Source organism: Panthera leo, chromosome F3 (genome assembly GCF_018350215.1).
Source record: "Panthera leo isolate Ple1 chromosome F3, P.leo_Ple1_pat1.1, whole genome shotgun sequence".
NCBI lineage: Eukaryota > Metazoa > Chordata > Mammalia > Carnivora > Felidae > Panthera > Panthera leo.
The window spans coordinates 39,436,530-39,455,581 of record NC_056696.1 but is presented as its reverse complement, the minus strand read 5'-3'; the positions used below and the strand labels follow the sequence as shown (position 1 = coordinate 39,455,581).

Sequence of the window (19,052 nt, the reverse complement as noted above, 5' to 3'; positions counted from 1 at the left end):
GGGGAGAGAAAGAGAGACAGAGACAGAGACAGAAAATCTTAAGCAGGGTCCATGTTCAGAGCAGAGCCCATCATGACCTGAGCAGAAATCAACAGTCAGACCATCAACTGACTGAGTCACCCAGGCACTCTCCTTTAGGGCTTTTTCCAACAGTTTAATTCTTTCATAGAATGATCCAGAAGTCTTGAATTTTATATTAATTTGTAATATTTCATAAAAAAGGTTGAGAAATTTATACCAGTAAGGTATGAAAGAGGAAAATAGGACATTATACATATGAAGTCAAGAGGCAGTACTTCATAGTCATAGGGACAGTGCTGGACCCTAAATACATGCTGCATGGGCATTGCTTTCTTACCTTTTCCAAGGAGGGTTTGGGATGGCGTATAGAGATACTCGGAAATTAGGACAAAGTAAAAAAGGGGCTAATGGCGAGCCACAAATTTAATTCTGAGCACCCAGCAGCCAAAGAAATTGATTTTAAGACAATTTCCTTAGAATGAAAACCAAGTTGGGCACCGAAGGGCAGCTACCTGGTATCGAAATGTAAGAGAAATCTTTATAAAAGAGTGCAAGATGAGGGCATGGTCTGTGGGTTATGCCCGAGACTAGGGTACAGGAGGTCTGGATCCCAGGATTGGCTTTGCTACTAACCAGAAGTGCAAACTGGGTAAATCACTTTATCACTGGTAAGGCCTTTATTTCTGTCACTTAATGTTCATTTGTAAGGGCTCACTATGTGCCACTAGGATTACAAGGGCAAATAAGTTTGTGTCCTTAAGGAGCACAGATACTCAGGAGGAAGACAAGCATGGAAGCTGTGTGGGGGAATCCACTGCAGAAACGGTATAATAGAGGGATGAACAGGGACATGAATGTCTCAGCTGACGTACATCTCGACTTCTAGGTTAATCTAGACACCAGATATCACCTTCTGTAAAATTCCATTATGTTAAAATCAATATCCTGAATTAAGAAATATTAAAATCCTAATAGGATTGAATTGACTAAAGTATCTGTGAAGCAACCGTAACTGAGAATGGTAACCGTGTTAATGTGGAAAACTGATCGAAACATCTGTGGTTTTCTCACTTGCTTTTGTAATTGTAATAGGGGTTGCTTTGCAATATCAGTTCCATCCAAGGATGGTCTTTTTTAATTGTATGCTTTGTCAGAAGACCAACTCTATTTTTTTCTCTTCCTATACCCTCTCATGCTCTTTTCCTGTAAAATAGTCTGGCTAAGCTCTCCTTTCAGAATCTCTTCCTATTGCCCCTGTCTTCCACAATCGTCATTGCAAATCTCCTTTTTCTGTTTCACATTCAAGTTTAACATATTCACATTCCTTGGCACTTATTTTTCTTTGGTTTCTTGTATCCAGTCAATCAAATTCTACAACTTTTTTTTTTTTTTTTTTTTTTTTTTCTGAAGAACACTCAGATTTTTCATCTGCCTCTGTTGTCACTGACAATTCCTTGCCTTCACTTGTGGTAAATTCTCATTCGGGATCCTCCAATATCTTCCTCATGTGGGTTCTCTGCCTTTATTTCCCACACTCCATTCTAATTATTTCCATACCTCTTTACATCACTGGCTTCTATGGTGATTTAATTCTTAGAATTCATTTCATAACACTGCCATTTTCCAGAGTCAATGACTAATTTGGTCTTAGTGGGAAAACTACCAAGACTCTGATCAGGATTTTCCATCCAAGCAGGTTTTATTTCATATACTTTCTCTTTTCATATAATCTTTGTCTCTCAGATATAAGCCCTCTCATTGGTCACTATGATTATTTTTCCTCTTTTAAAATTCATAATCTTGATTCTCCACAAATCTTTTAGTATTTAACTTGTATTTTTATAATACCATAGTCCACATGTATAAGCCTTTCTTTATTTCATATATACAAATTTCTTTCTTTCTTTTGAGAGAGAGGTAGAAGATACAAGTGAGTGAGAGGCAGAGAGAGAGTATCCCACAAGGGGAAGAGAAAGAGAGAAGTGGGGCTCACCTGGGGCTCCTGTTTTACCTAAAGCGGGGATCGTGCTCACCCAAAGTGGGTCTCGAGCTCACCCGATGTGGGACTCGAACTCATGAGCTGTAAGATCATGATCTGAGCCGAAGTCAGATGCTTAATGACTGAGCCACCCAGGCGCTCATACAAATTTCTATATTTTGCTCCCTCACTAAGTTGTGAGTCCTGAGGATAGTGACCGTGTCTGCCGTAAACACTAACTGGGGTAACTGACGTTCCCCACGTGATTACTTCTACCCCTCTCCCTCCTCCAGCTCTAGCTAAGTGGTCTGAATGGAAATGGTCATCTTCTTTTATGATCCTGCTCTTCTGATCATAGGATTGGTTAAGGTGTAGACTTGTCACCATAACAGCTCATTCCCTGGACCACAGTGAGTGATTCAGAGTGACATGTGACCTAAATAGGGCCAGAATCCTATCTCAAGAGTTGAGAGAGAAAAACCAGTTTTTCTCTTGTATTAAAAGCTGTAAAAACAAGAGCCTGGACCCTTTGGGTGGTACATGTCCCACCAGAGAAAAATGATCTGGGAGAACGGCTGAGAAGCAGACAGAGAAATCTTTGTTCATTCCTCTTCTTGCAAATCTGAGATTTAATTATTTAACTATTTATTCAATTCTTAGAGCTAGTTCTCAATAAATCTCTGTCCTTTTATTTGTTTCATCTGGTTTGAGTTGAGTTTGTCATTTACAACCATGGAGGTCCTCATTCATATAATATTTGAACTATATTTTGAAATCCTTGTAGAATTGATCTGTAAAATGGGGACCTCTATATATGACATGCCTCATATCTGACCAATTAGCTTAACTAAAAAAAAAAGAGCTCCAGAAGAAATTTTTTTTTAATTTTAAATTTACTTTTTTAATTTACATCCAAGTTAGTTAGCATATCATGCAACAATGATTTCAGGAGTAGATTCCTTAATGCCCCTTACCCACTTAGCTCATACCCCTCCCACAACCCCCTCTGGTAACCCTCTGTTTGTTCTCCATATTTAAGAGTCTCTTATGTTTCACCCCCCTCCCTGTTTTTACATTATTTTTGCTTCCCTTCCCTTATGTTCATCTGTTTTGTCTCTTAAAGTCCTCATATGAGTGAAGTCATATGATATTTGTCTTTCTATGACTAATTTCACTTAGCATAATACCCTCAGTTCCATCCATGTAGTTGCAAATGGTTAAGATTTCATTCTTTTTGATTGCCAAGTAATACTCCATCGTATAAATATACCACATCTTCTTTATCCATTCATCTGTTGATGGAAATTAGGGCTCTTTCCATACTTTGGCTATTGTTGATAGTGCTGCTAGAAACATGGGGGTGCATGTGTCCCTTCTAAACAGCATACCTGTATCCTTCGGATAAATACCTAGTAGTGCAATTGCTGGGTTATAGGGTGGTTCTATTTTTAATTTTTTGAGGATCCTCTATAACATTTTCCAGAGTGGCTGCACCAGCTTGCATTCCCACCAGCAGTGCAAAAGAGATCCTATCTCTCTGCATCCTTGCCAACATCTGTTGTTGCTTCAGTTGTTAATGTTAGCCATTCTGACAGGGGTGAGGTGATATCTCATTGTGGTTTTGATTTGTATTTCCCTGATGATGAGTGATGTTGAGCATTTCTTCATGTGTCGGTTAGCCATCTGGATGTCTTCTTTGGAGAAGTGTCTATTCATGTCTTTTGCCCATTTCTTCACTGGATTATTGGGTTTTTTTGGGTGTTGAGTTTGATAAGTTCTTTATAGATTTTGGATACTAACCCTTTATCTGACATGTCATTTGCAAATATAGAAGAAAACTTTTGTTGTCAAAACTCTTTAAATTCTATCCTGAAATTCTTCCTAATTTATTTACTCCCTAAGCTTTTTGGTTACAATACCTGAAAATCAGTGCATGACAATTTAATTTGCCTTCTAATAAGGCACACTCCCACCTCCCTAAAGTTACAGCCTCTAATTTGTCGATTGTCCCTTAAAACTGTGATTTGTTTATTTTACATAACAAAGACATACTGAAGGCTTATTTTGAGCCAGATGTGCTAAAAATTTACCTCTTCAATCCTCCAACACACCTCTGAAGTAGGTACTATTATTATCTCCGTTTACAATGAGAAAACTGAGGCACAGAGAGACTGAGTAATTTGCCCTAGGTCACAGAGTTAGTACATAGTGGAGCTGGAATTAATTCTTAAACTTTATTATGCATCAGAACAACTCAGGTGTGTGTTAAAAATGCAGATTCCTGGAACCTACTCGTCCAGAATCAGACCAAGAAAAGGTAAGACTACTTTTTAGATTTTTTTACGTTTACCAAAAAATTCTCTCATCTGTAGCCTTCAGCTATCTTAAATTTGGTTGAGAATACATTTCATCTTTTTTGATTTTTGTAATAGAATGAGATTCTGCCACATGTGGATCTGATATTTAAACTGTACTGATCTTCTGTATGCTGAAAACTATAGAAAGCTTATGAAGGAAATTGAAGAAGATATAAAGAAATGGAAAAACATTCTGTGCTCATGGATTGGAAGAATAAATATTGTCAAAATGTCAATACTACCCAAAGCTATCTACACATTCAATACAATCCCAATCAAAATTGCACCAGCATTCTTCTCGAAACTAGAACAAGCAATCCTAAAATTCATATGGAACCACAAAAGGGCCCGAATAGCCAAAGTAATTTTGAAGAAGACCAAAGCAGGAGGCATCACAATCCCAGACTTGAGCCTCTACTACAAAGCTGTCATCATCAAGACAGCATGGTATTGGCACAAAAACAGACACACAGACCAATGGAATAGAATAGAAACCCCAGAACTAGACCCACAAATGTATGGCCAACTCATCTTTGACAAAGCAGGAAAGAGCATCCAATGGAAAAAAGACAGTCTCTTTAACAAATGGTGCTGGGAGAACTGGACAGCAACATGCAGAAGATTGAAACTAGACCACTTTCTCACACCATTCACAAAAATAAACTCAAAATGGATAAAGGACCTGAATGTGAGACAGGAAACCATCAAAACCCTAGAGGAGAAAGCAGGAAAAGACCTCTCTGACCTCAGCCGTAGCAATCTCTTACTTGACACATCCCCAAAGGCAAGGGAATTAAAAGCAAAAATGAACTACTGGGACCTTATGAAGATAAAAAGCTTCTGCACAGCAAAGGAAACAACCAACAAAACTAAAAAGCAACCAACAGAATGGGAAAAGATATTTGCAAATGACGTATCAGACAAAGGGCTAGTATCCAAAATCTATAAAGAGCTCACCAAACTCCACACCCAAAAAACAAATAACCCAGTGAAGAAATGGGCAGAAAACATGAATAGACACTTCTCTAAAGAAGACATCCGGATGGCCAATAGGCACATGAAAGGATGCTCAACATCACTCCTCATCAGGGAAATACAAATCAAAACCACACTCAGATATCACCTCACGCCAGTCAGAGTGGCCAAAATGAACAAATCAGGAGACTATAGATGCTGGAGAGGATGTGGAGAAACGGGAACCCTCTTGCACTGTTGGTGGGAATGCAAACTGGTGCAGCCACTCTGGAAAACAGTGTGGAGGTTCCTCAGAAAATTAAAAATAGACCTACCCTATGACCCAGCAATAGCACTGCTAGGAATTTACCCAAGGGACACAGGAGTACTGATGCATAGGGGCACTTGTACCCCAATGTTTATAGCAGCACTCTCAACAATAGCCAAATTATGGAAAGAGCCTAAATGTCCATCAACTGATGAATGGATAAAGAAATTGTGGCTTATATACACAATGGAGTACTACGTGGCCATGAGAAAGAATGAAATATGGCCCTTTGTAGCAACGTGGATGGAACTGGAGAGTGTGATGCTAAGTGAAATAAGCCATACAGAGAAAGACAGATACCATATGGTTTCACTCTTATGTGGATCCTGAGAAATTTAACAGAAACCCATGGGGGAGGGGAAGGGAAAAAAAAAAAAGAAAAAGATGTTAGAGTGGAAGAGAGCCAAAGCATAAGAGACTCTTAAAAACTGAGAACAAACTGAGGGTTGATGGGGGGTGGGAGGGCGGGGAGGGTGGTGATGGGTATTGAGGAGGGCACCTTTTGGGAGGAGCACCGGGTGTTGTATGGAAACCAATGTGACAATAAATTTCATATATTGAAAAAAGAAAGAAAGAAAGAAAGAAAGAAAGAAAGAAAGAAAGAAAGAAAGAAATTGTACTGATCGTGCGTCAATAAATAATAACAAATACATACCCTTCAGCACTCACCAGAGATCTTAATCTTGAACTGACCGCCAGCCAGATCGCTGCAAAGAAATAGTTGAAACAGGTATTTGAGAAAGACATGACCAAAGAACATGCTTACTACTTAATCCTTTCGCTTTCCTTACTCTATCACCCAAATAGAATAAATCCCCCACAAATCCACATACTTGGACTTTGTCAGTGTGATTCTCTGTGGAAATGCTTTCAACTCTTCTCAATCTCTCAATTAACCAGCTCCCATTCAATGCTCAGTTTCTGGGTATTGTCCCCACCATCCTTCTAAAGGCACTGTTACTGAGGTCACCAGCAGCCAACTGGAGACTATATGATTTCGAGGCTAAGGAGGTGTTCTCCGAAGTCAGTCCAGCTCAATTCAAATCCCGATTCTGCCACCTCCTGGCTCCAGCTCCTTGCTGAACCTCTCCGTGTTGCTCAATGTTCCTATCTGTAAAATGAGGATAATTATGGTACCTATATCCAGGGTAAGTGTGAGGAATGAGTGAAGTAATAATGCTTGTCAGGTGATTAGAACAGTGCACACACAGTCAATGAATGCTATTCGCCAGAATATAAGCTCCTTCAGAGCAAGTTCAATGTTTCCTTCATGACTATGTTCTCAGCGCCTGACATATAGAAGTTACTCAAATGTAAATGCAATGAATCCAGTAACTACCAAATCTAATGGCATTTTCAGGTCCTTTCTTAGTTGATCTTATGTGACATCAGTCAAATACTCAGATAGTATTACCTCTGTTAGGCACTGTTCCAAGCACTTTACACTTATTTACTCTTTTAGTTCCCGTAACAATCTTATGAGACAGGCACATTACTGTGAGCATTTTATACATGATGAAAGTGAGGAACAGAGATGCTTAGTAATTTGCCCAAGCTCACACAGCTAGTAAGTGGTAGAGCCAGGAATGGAACCCAGGCAGTATGGTTTCAGAGTTTATGCCTTTAACCTATGTTTGCCGCTACTCATTTCTTCTTTAAAACTCTCTTCTGGGGTGCCTGGGTGTCTCACTTGGTTAAGTGTCAGACTTTGGCTCAGGTCATGATCTCACCGTTCGTGGGTTCAAGCCCTGTGTTGGGCTCTGTGCTGACAGCTAGGGGCTTGGAGCCTGCTTCAGATTCTGTGTCTCCCCCCCCCCCCGCCCCTCCCCTGCTTCTCTCTCTCTCTCTCTCTCTCTCTTTCTCAAAAATAAACATTAAAAGAAATAAATAAAACCAAATAAAGAAAAAAATCTTCCATTGGCTTCCATGAAAGCACCATCTCTCTGACTCCTCCTTCATTGGTTTTCTCTCTGCTTAGCTCTGAAGCAGGAATGGCATTTCCCAGAAATCTGTCTACAGCCACCGCCTTCATTTACTTTACGTGCTCCCTAGTTGAGGGCATCCACTGCCATCCCTACTTGGATGATTCCCAGCCCTGTATCTCTATCCCAGAGATCCTTCCTGAGGCTCAGACTTGTGTGTCCAATTGCTCAGTGGACCACATTCCCATCTGACACATATAATAAATGCATTCTTTTCCTCAGCAAACATGCTTCTTTTCCATTTAATTCTCTGCCTTAGGAAATCACCCGTCACTGAAGCCAGTGAGCTGATGATCACCTGTAACCCAGCTCTCGCTTTTTCCTGTCCCGTCCAGTCAGCATCCACCTCCGTTCGATATTTGACTGTACCTCCTAAACGTCTCTGAATTCTCATAACCATTTCCCTCGTTTTGGATTCTCTTACCCTGACTGTAGCTTCCTAACCGGTTGCCCTATGCCTCTTTAACCGATTTCTCTCAGTGCTACAGGAGTTACTTTACAACAACAAAACCCCCAAAAGCTCCTGACATCACTTTCCTGATGAAAACTTTGTAATGACCCCCTTTTCTAGGAGAGGAATAACTGGATTCCTTGACATGCTATGCAAGGCCTTTCGCAGTCTGGTGCTGCCCTGCTTCTGCTTTCATCAGCTTCCCCTCTCTCGCTTGAAAGCAACTTGCTCTAGCAATTCTGAGCTCCTTGCGTGTCACCTGGAGATCTCTGTGCTTTCATGAAGCTGTGCTTTCTCAAAGATCTCTCGTAAATGCCCTTTCCCAGCTGTCTCACTGACCACGCTTCCTTCTCCTTCAAGAATCAGATCTTCAGAAGAGCAGCAAACCAAACACATACCACAAGAGGCCATCGCTTAATAGATTTTAGCTCCCTTCTCATGATGCACTCACTTTCCCTGGCAAAATTGATGTGTTCTGCTGTATAAACTGCTTATTTTCTTTAGTCTACTAATCACAAGTATACATTTATTGGTAAATTATACCCCACTTTTAAAAAATAATAAATTCTTATTTTTTAATGTTTATTTTTGAGAGAGAGAGAGAGAGTGTGTGTGTGAGTGCAAGTGGGGGAGGGGCAGAAAGAGAGGGACACACACAATCTGAAGCAGGCTCCAGGCCCTGAGCTGTCAGCACAGAGCCTGACGCGGGGCTTGAACTCACGAACACAAGTTCGTGATAGTGATAAAGCCGAGCTCTGACACTTAACCGACTGAACCACCCAGGTGCCCCAATGAATTCATTTTAAATAAACCCACTTACATCTTTTTTCGTTCAAATGTATTATACTCTTTATTTTTTATATTTATTTATTTATTTTTCAGAGAGAGAGAGAGAGAGAGAGCACATGTGTGCATGTAAGCTGGAGGTGCAGAGAGAGAGTGGGACAGAGAATCCCAAGCAGGCTCCATTCGGTCAGCACAGAGCCTGCCATGGGGCTTGAACTCACCAACCGTGAGATCATGACTGAGCTGAAATCAAGAGTCAGACATTTAACTGACTGAGCCACGCAGGCACCTCAGGTACTCTTTATATTAAAATAATAGTGGGGATGCCTGAATGGCTCAGTCATGTGACTCTTGATCTCAGGGTTGTGAGTTCGAGCCCCACTTTGAATGTAGAGGTTACTTAAAAATAAAAGCTTTAAAAAAATAATAGGAGTCAAGAAAAAACCCCAATCTTACCCCAAATCAAATCAGTATTTTATTTGTGCATCTTATCTTTAGCTCCTTATCCATGTGCAGATTCTCTTTTCTATATTTATATTTAATATCCTCCATAGAATTGTACATTCCACCTCCTTTGATAAGGTCATACATGTTTTTCTAAGTGTGCTTCTAACATGTTTCTGACTTGCTTCCTCTCCCTCATGTCTTTTCCACTAGGAAAACCAGTGACAACAGTGTGGTGTGCACCTTTCCACTGTTCTCCTGTTGAATCAGTTGTATTTGGGGAGGAGGAAGGGAGGTTTTGTCATTTGTTTTAAAAAAAGAGACGATATAACACACGTGTCTTTTCCTCTTGCTCTTCTCCTTTAACAATTCATGAAATTACTCCAGGCTAATAAACATAGCTCTAACTCATTCTTTCAGCTGCCTAGTATCTTAAGGGATGAAGAGACCACGATTTACTCAGCCAATCCTGTGTTGAAGGGCATTCAGGTTGTTTCCAGTTCTTTACCACTACACACAGTGTTGCAACAAGCAAATACACATATCCTTGCACACTAATGCTTTTGTTTCCATGGGATTTCGTCCCCCAAACAGGAATTGTTTATAGAAACTAGGTTGGAGCATGGTTTGTAAATAAATAAAAGCACACAGCATAGCACCATACATTCAAAGAAGGTCAGTAAATGATGATAATGATAAAGGATATTTGACTATGTGGTTACCTAGCAGCGTTTTGATGGGAAAAGATATGTTTCCCAGCAACTAGCAAGTATATATCATTGAATGAGAACTTGTAAGGAAGCACAAAAGACAGAACCTGGTGCATAGCAACTAGGAACCACTGTTGCAAAGTGTATTTCCTGTTGTATTTGCTAGGCCATCTTAGACTGTGGAGCACTAGTCTAAGCAGCTCTATTACTGGATACTGAGTCCCTGACCTTCTACAGTTCTAATCAAACTATAATATGCTTTCAAAACACCTCAGCTTTTAAAGCGCTCACCAATTGTATTACCTTGAAGCTGGTGATTTCAGAATTACGAAGGTGTCTATTTAAGGCAGTTGTATGTAAAAGCACATTAGATGAGGAGTCAGAAACTAATCCTTGCCTCTGCCCACTTGTCAGCACGGTGGCATTTTGAGCAAGCCTCAAAATCCTCATATGTAAAAAAAAAAAGCTAATAACACTCATGCTGCCTACTTTGCAGTATTGTAGTGAGGAACAAATGGAATTATGCAAATGAAAGTACTTTGAGAGAGCTATACATATATTAGCATTGTTAATATTCTTCTGATTCCTGAGTGGGCAATGTACTGTGTATAGTGACACCTTCCTGTTCTTTGTATCGCCAGGAAAGAATACATTACCACAGAAAAGATTGATTTTGTAGCAGTCATGAAGTGCACTACGAAAGTGCAGAACAATCAATATAAAAATAACAGACTAGATGTCAGCCATTGAATCTATCTGCCGACGTTGTTCAATGAACCTCTAGGACAATGAAGATATTTACAAAGCTGCCTCAGTTTTTAATGTTTCATACATAAATGAAAATAATATAGCATGATTTCCCCCCTTCTTTCCTGTAAGTTTCTATTTTTAACTCCTGTGCAGCATCAGATGTAATACCCTTGTGTTCTTTCCCTGGTCCTGGCTCCTGCCCATAATATATACACATGCTATAGGAATCCAGCTACGCTTGGGATGTTTCCTGTCCAATTACTGTTATTTTTACTGTGATTGAAACATTGAGAAATTGGTTCCATTATAGATTAATACTCCATATATATTTTGAATGGGTAGGTCTATGGATGGAATAGCAGAAACTCCCCAACAGACATGAAGGATCATTCATTTCAGAAATAAGGCATACTTACAGTGTTCACTCTTTGGTGGGACAGAATGTTGGTAGAAGGAGCTCAGAAGTCTCAGTGCCAGTTGAAATTTGGCAGTTGGTTCCTTCCAGCTGTTCTTAAAGGTATTCTCCCTGCGGGGATTTAAAAGTGGCTCCTAGTTATGGCTTAAGATTTTTATGTTTAGCTATTTCTGTTTTGATTCTTCCCTTGGGAAAAAAGAGAAAATGAGATGTTTAACCAGTAGTGAAGGGCTTATGAAGTTCTGTAGAGTTAGATCTAAATTATCACAACTGTCAATAGTTGGTAAAATCAGTGGGGAAAAAAGGCACCATGTATAAAACACACAATTTATTATTATTATTATTATTATTAATGTTTTACTTTTCAGATGGTTGTGGTGACATCAGGTAGACAACCCAAGAGAAAAAAAAGCAGAGATTCCTTGGAGTGATTTCAAGTCTCAGGCTTTTTCAGGATCTTTGAAGTAATAATTTGGGGATTGCTTACCATGCTTTTAAGTGTGCATCTGTTGAAGAGAAAGGAGAAAGAGAAAAAAACTTCTGAGACTGAAGCTGCCTTTATTTAAAACAGTTTTTCAGTCTAAATCTTTTTTTCAAAAGGCAGACTTTTGTTGTGGATCATTTTATATTACTTTAAAGAGTTAAATATGTGAGAACTTAAAATGTATAACAAGTAACATGGAAATAGAGTAAATAAAAATATTAGAACATACTCCATATCCTTCTTACTTTACCAAGACATGGAGAATGAATGTGATTTTTGAAATTTTCTTTTCTTTTAGAGAAAATTGAATTTACAAAATAGATAAATTACAGAAGTGATTATACACATCATAGAAGGGCTCTTCTATAGATGTCTCAAAATATATAGATAACAGCCAAATTTCTTTTTTTGTGCATTTTTTAATGTTTATTTATTTTTGAGAGAGAGCATACGGAAGGGGCAGAGAGAGAGGGGGACAGAAGATCTGAAGCGAGCTCCTGGCTGATGGCAGAAAGCCCGATACGGGGCTCGAACCCACAAACCATGAGATCATGACCTGAGCTGAAGTCAGCTGCTTAACTGACTGAGCCACCCAGGCACCCCAACAGATGAATTTCTTAACGTATAGAAATCACAGTGCCTATTGTTCCATACACAAGGCATTGTGGTGAAGAACTTAGGTACTGCACAAAGCAAAATACTCCTGTCTCATACATAGAAGTAATTTGAGTGACCTACTCTTAATTTTATATCTATAGAACACAATATGAAATAAAGAATTAGCAATTATGAAAGGAAGGAGCACTATTAATTATTGTATAGTTTTGTCATAAGTCAGAGAACTTTTTTCTTGAATTATCTAGAATATAGGCAAACAAGTAGCCTATGAAATGAGTATCATCTAAGACGCTTGAATTCACACTATGTAGATCTTGAGAAAGGCTACTTGGATGGATTTGAGTATTGATATTGAGCTATGGGACGTGATGTATACACAGTGAAGAAACTCTCACCGTACTTGAATTTTTAAAAGTCAATGACCCAGTAGACATTTTTGGTTGTTCAAAACTCTTTATCAACCTTTCTTCCTAATACAAATACATGTAATGAAGGTTTGTTTCTGATATTATATAGAGAGTAGTATTGAAAACTTGTAAGATTAATTGTAATGAACATACCATACTAGAGTAAAATGATGAGGGGCACCTGGCTCAGTCAGTATTGCATGCAACTCCTGATCTCAAGGGTTGTGAGTTTGAGCCCCATGTTGGTGTAAAGATTACATAAGAAAATAATAAAGAAAGTAAAATGGTTCTTAAAAAATAAAATATGTTACAGAAGAAACTAATGAGCAAAACCTAGTTCTGTTTTATTCAATCTCCTTATTATAGGATTGTTTCCGTTATCTGTAAGATGTTAAGTATGCAGATATAAAACAAATATTAAAATATTCCTGTAATATTTTCCTTTTGAAATGTCACATTTCTTAACTATTTGAACCATTTCCAGACTTTAGTCCAGGCATCTATCTCATATTTGGTTTACTCATACCTAACAAGAATAGGATAATATAGATTTTCTTTCCCCTGCAAAGCCAAAATACATGGAAAATTTCTTGCTATTTTCTCTAATAAGTTTAAACTACATCAGTTTTATTTTCTTAAAAAATTTAATATTTTAGAGAGATTCATTTTATATTTTACAATTAAGTATTTTCTAAAACTAAGGACTAATAAACAGCAGATCTTTGAAACTTCTTTATAAAAAGTTTACAATAAAAATGTGTGTAGTTTTACAAGTGATAATGTGAAATTTTATCCTAACCTGAACTGGAGTTTTAAATATTGTTTAGAAACTATTTATTACCCTAAGTTTATCTTTTTAGTTGTTTTCATTAAAAAAAATTTTTTTACTCCTGTGAAGACTTTAACCAATATATTCCATTTTCCGTAGTCTAAAACAGGGTTTAGAAATATTGATGCTGAGTGCTATTGATTACTTTGATGACATTTTCTGAGTTTAATTTTTTCATTACCTAGCTATCTTTCAGAGACTGGCATTTTGATTTTTATAATTAATATTCTATGTACCAGGAATGGTATTTTTATTTTCTATTTATGAAGAATTGCGTAGCACAACCACTGTAAGTGATGTGCTGGTATGTTACCTTATAAATGCTCAAGGTACAGCTTCTAATGTTGAAAAATAGAAAAATAAATTGACCTTGATGAAGTGTGTCTTCTTTTGTCTGTTCCCAGGAAAGTTTATTTCGGGTATTTCTACTGCTGAAATGATTAGCGTTAACAGCTTTTTCCCTCCATTTTATTTTACAGGGTCTCTTCATCTTCCTGATATATGGGGTATACAACACAGAGGTAAGTCTGCTTGGAGTATCTCAAGGCTGACAGAGTGAATGAGAGAAATGACAGGTTTCTTATCTTGATAACTGAGGAACAAAGTTGGCTTTTCATATGAGTGTCCTACTGCCCTTCATGCTTGGACTAGCTTATATGCATCCCAGCTTACCATTAAACACTGACGCCCTGAATAAAGGGACAGCCTCATTTCTCACAGGCATTGACTAATATTTTACTACTGCCTTAAGTTTTGGAATTTTCAGTCTTTCTTTTAACACTTAGCTATCCTTGACGGTATTCAAGTTTTGCAATTTAAGTGGCAGAATGCTTATAGGTAACTTCATGGAATTAGAATAATATTTCTTACCACCAAATGTTCATAAATATTACCTTTTAAGTTTCTGCACAGGTTCAGAGAGGCCCATAAAGAATAATGAATAATCTTATGGTTTCAATGGTGAAGTTTCTCAGAGAAGTCATTTACTATTTAGTTATGAGCAGTTATTTAGTTAGAAATATTGTGAGAAAATGGACTTGAAATTTCACGAAGAAAATATACTATGTAAACGAATTGTTGTGATGGTTCTAGTTCTTTTATGAAAAAAATTGTGATTTATATAGGCTTTGTTAGGCAAGTAGCTGGTTTAGATTTTGGCACGTTTAATATGAAAGTGAGTGCTTTGTGTACATTAGCCACTGAGTAGAGACTTGTGTGGTATTTGTTAGTCTCTGATTTCAAGATTTTACTTTGTAATTTTCCCTCAAGAAAAAATTTGTAATTTTGCATGCGTTTCTCAGCAGTCTATACTGGGGGAGGGCAGAGTGACTCCTAGTACACGTCTTAGAAGGGCCTGGTAGTCAGTTTTTCCTAAATAAGTAACATAAGGGACTAGGCAACATTGTAACATTGCAAACAGAGTCATTAGCCAGACTGAAAAGGTATGTGGGCATTTAAATAACATCTGATGATGATGAAGTATGAGTGTGGGCGTGTTTTACAGGGCTGCAGCACCCGGATTACACGCGGTTTCCTTCTTCAGTAGCCTTCAGGTAGGTTGGCAGTAAAACAACTTTTTTTTTTTTTTTTTTGCAACGGTTTCAAAGCAGGCTCCTCCTATAAATGCAAAGGTACACGCCCACTATTAAAATATTTCCAACCTAAGAGGGATAACGGAAGAAATCTGTTTTAATAAATGTTGGGCATTTGAAGTTTACTGCTTTTAGGCAGAACCAAAAGTGCCCTAAGTGACCCACTTCTGGGTTTGGATTGTGATTCAATACCTAGACTACAAATTGTAAGCTAGAAAAAGCCCCAACATTCAGTCCTCAGTTTCCCCCATCTTGCCAGCCTCTTTCTCTGCAGCCCCCGAGCCACGCCGCAGTAAGGTCCCGCGTAATTCCGCCCCTTGGGTTCCACCCCCTGAGCGTCCTCCCCCAGAAGCCCTCACCCACGTCCAACTCCGTCAGTGCAGCCCACCAATCACGCCCGTTCGCCTGGAAGCCTCTTTCTACAGGGGACCCAAATCCCCGCCCCTCGAGCCCTGGGCCTCCCCTCCGCCCAACCGCCCCAGTGATTGACAGGCAGACCGGGCGGAAGCTGCAGCGCAGGCGCCGTGGCTCCGCAGAGCTCCCCTCTGGCTGGGTTGAAGAGTTCCCAGCAGACACCGCGCCGCGGCTGCGCAGTACAGGGGAGGCTTTTAATTCCATTGTGGAGAGGACGGCGTTATTTTTATTAACTGGAGGCGACGGCGGCTGCGGCGGCGGCGGTACCCGTAAGTGTTGCCGGTGGGTCTGAGAGGGAGAGGGCGAGGCCCAGGGAAGAGTCCCAGGACCATGTGTGCCGGTGCCGGAGGCGACCGGGCTGGGAATTAGTGCTGGGCGCGTTGCGGTCTGGGCGGCGGCGCGGCGGGGTCCTGGGCGCTGCGGTGGTCCCGGCCCGGGGCCCGGTTCCACCCCCTTTCCTCCCTCTTCCCTCTTCCTCCTCCTCTCCTCAGCCAGGCCTCCTTCGGGGTATGAAAATCGGCAGTGGGTTCCTGAGTGGCGGCGGTGGTACCAGCAGTAGCGGTGGTAGCGGCTCCGGCGGCGGTGGTAGTAGCGGCGGCGGCAGCGGCGGCAGCGGCAGCAGCAGGAGGGCAGAGATGGAACCCACCTTTCCCCAGGGTATGGTTATGTTCAACCACCGGCTTCCCCCGGTCACCAGCTTCACCCGGCCGGCGGGGTCGGCCGCCCCTCCCCCGCAGTGCGTGTTATCCTCCTCTACCTCCGCAGCCCCGGCCGCTGAGCCCCCCCCTCCGCCAGCCCCGGACATGACTTTCAAGAAGGAGCCGGCGGCGTCAGCCGCGGCCTTCCCCTCGCAGAGGACCTCCTGGGGATTCTTGCAGTCTTTGGTTAGCATCAAACAGGAGAAACCCGCAGATCCTGAGGAGCAGCAGTCCCACCACCACCATCACCACCACCACTATGGGGGGCTGTTCGCTGGGGCTGAGGAGAGATCTCCTGGCCTAGGAGGCGGGGATGGGGGGAGCCACGGCGTCATCCAGGACCTCAGTATTCTCCACCAGCATGCCCAGCAGCAACCAGCCCAGCACCACCGTGACGTATTGCTCAGCAGCAGTAGCAGGACTGATGACCACCATGGCAGTGAGGAGCCAAAGCAGGACACTAATGTCAAAAAGGCAAAGAGGCCAAAGCCAGAATCTCAGGGAATCAAAGCCAAGAGGAAGCCAAGTGCATCTTCCAAACCTTCTTTGGTTGGAGATGGAGAAGGTGCCATCCTCTCCCCAAGTCAGAAACCTCATATCTGTGATCACTGTAGTGCTGCTTTCAGAAGCTCCTATCACCTGCGGAGACATGTCCTCATTCATACTGGAGAACGACCTTTCCAGTGCAGCCAGTGTAGTATGGGTTTCATTCAGAAATACCTACTACAGAGACATGAGAAAATTCATAGTAGAGAGAAGCCATTTGGATGTGATCAGTGCAGCATGAAGTTTATTCAGAAGTACCATATGGAGAGACACAAGAGGACGCATAGTGGAGAAAAGCCATATAAATGTGACACTTGCCAACAGTATTTTTCAAGGACTGATAGACTGTTGAAGCACAGGCGCACATGTGGTGAAGCCATAGCTAAAGGAGCCGCTGGTGCAGAACCTGGGTCATCAACCCATAGCAGTATGGGTAATCTGGCTGTGTTGTCTCAGGGAAATACAAGTTCTTCAAGGAGAAAAACGAAGTCAAAAAGTATAGCTGTTGAAAATAAGGAACATAAGACTGGTAAAACAAGTGAATCACAAATTTCAAATAATATAAACATGCAGAGTTACTCAGTAGAAATGCCTACTGTGTCTTCCAGTGGAGGCATAATTGGCACTGGTATTGATGAACTGCAGAAAAGGGTGCCAAAACTGATCTTTAAGAAAGGAAGCAGAAAGAATACAGAGAAAAGCTACCTTAATTTTGTGTCACCATTACCAGACATCATTGGACAGAAGTCCTTGTCTGGGAAACCAGGTGGCTCACTTGGCATAGTTTCGAATAATAGTGTGGAGACTATTAGTCTTCTCCAAAGTACCAGTGGTAAACAAGGTCAAATAAGTAGTAATTATGATGATGCCATGCAGTTTTCAAAGAAAAGAAGATATTTACCAACTGCCAGCAGCAACAGTGCCTTTTCTATAAATGTAGGACACATGGTCTCCCAACAGTCCGTCATTCAGTCTGCAGGTGTCAGTGTTTTGGACAATGAGACCCCATTGTCCCTTATTGACTCCTCAGCTCTAAATGCTGAAATTAAGTCTTGTCATGACAAGTCTGGAATTCCTGATGAGGTTTTACAAAGTATTTTGGATCAATACTCCAACAAATCAGAAAGCCAGAAAGAGGATCCTTTCAACATAACGGAACCACGAGTGGATTTACACACCTCAGGAGAACACTCAGAGTTGGTTCAAGAAGAAAATTTGAGCCCAGGCACCCAAACGTCTTCAAGTGATAAGGCAAGCATGTTGCAAGAATACTCCAAATACCTCCAACAGGCTTTTGAAAAATCCACTAATGCAGGTTTTACTCTTGGACACGGTTTCCAGTTTGTCAGTTTGTCTTCACCTCTCCACAACCACACTTTATTTCCAGAAAAACAAATATACACTACGTCTCCTTTGGAGTGTGGTTTCGGCCAATCTGTTACCTCAGTGTTGCCATCTTCATTGCCAAAGCCTCCTTTTGGGATGTTGTTTGGATCTCAACCAGGTCTTTATTTATCTGCTTTGGATGCTACACATCAGCAGTTGACACCTTCCCAGGAGCTGGATGATCTGATAGATTCTCAGAAGAATTTAGAGACTTCATCAGCCTTCCAGTCCTCATCTCAGAAATTGACTAGCCAGAAGGAACAACAGAAAAATTTAGAGTCCTCAACAAGCTTTCAGATTCCATCTCAGGAGTTAGCTAGCCAGATAGATCCTCAGAAAGACATAGAGCCTAGAACAACGTACCAGATTGAGAACTTTGCACAAGCGTTTGGTTCTCAGTTTAAGTCGGGCAGCAGGGTGCCAATGACCTTCATCACTAACTCTAATGGAGAAGTGGACCATAGAGTAAGGACTTCGGTGTCAGATTTCTCAGGGTATACAAATATGATGTCTGATGTAAGTGAGCCATGTAGTACGAGAGTAAAGACACCCACCAGCCAAAGTTACAGGTAAGGTCCCCAAAGTGACCAGGCTGGAGGTCTAATGTAATTTTGTTTTATTTTGAGAACACTGCCATTGGAATGTTTCTACACGATCCTATTAAGAATAATGTAATGCCCTTTCAATGCAACTTTTCATATTTAGTTTATTTTGTTAGTGTGATTTTAGCTCTGTTTGTATTATGATTTTTAATCAAAATCAATAGATTAAAAATAGTTTGACATTCAAAGTGACAATGTTTAGCAATCAAATTTACATGTATAGATTGTCAGGGAATAGCCCAAAAGTTTTAAATGCAAAAAAACCACAAAAATACAAAAAAAAAACAAAAAAGGCAAAAA

The 19,052-nt window shown here is 40.5% G+C and overlaps 1 protein-coding gene and 1 long non-coding RNA gene across 6 annotated transcripts in view; one reads left to right on the top strand and one right to left on the bottom strand.

Annotated features, from left to right (window-relative positions):
* The window catches only part of LOC122211907, a 23,033-nt gene extending 11,780 nt beyond the window's left edge, over positions 1–11,253 (bottom strand). Inside the window, exons 1-3 of the long non-coding RNA XR_006198896.1 lie at positions 11,178–11,253; positions 6,472–6,749; positions 6,294–6,345 (exon numbers count right to left, since the gene is read on the bottom strand). This is a non-coding gene — a long non-coding RNA (uncharacterized LOC122211907). The remainder of the gene's footprint in view (positions 1–6,293; positions 6,346–6,471; positions 6,750–11,177) is intronic.
* On the top strand, positions 1,663–19,052 carry ZNF281 (zinc finger protein 281). Of its 5 annotated transcripts, XM_042925441.1 has the most exons (4): positions 1,663–1,717; positions 13,994–14,035; positions 15,019–15,067; positions 16,012–19,052. In XM_042925441.1, the coding sequence occupies exons 2-4, from the start codon at positions 14,016–14,018 to the stop codon at positions 18,721–18,723; spliced, it is 2,781 nt and encodes a 926-aa protein (XP_042781375.1). In that variant the 5' UTR covers positions 1,663–1,717; positions 13,994–14,015; the 3' UTR covers positions 18,724–19,052. The 5 variants fall into 5 exon arrangements, with proteins under 5 accessions (XP_042781375.1, XP_042781378.1, XP_042781374.1 ...); XM_042925444.1 differs by lacking the exons at positions 1,663–1,717; positions 13,994–14,035 and having other exon boundaries at positions 15,048–15,067; positions 16,016–19,052; XM_042925440.1 differs by lacking the exons at positions 1,663–1,717; positions 13,994–14,035; positions 15,019–15,067 and adding an exon at positions 15,665–15,789 and having other exon boundaries at positions 16,016–19,052.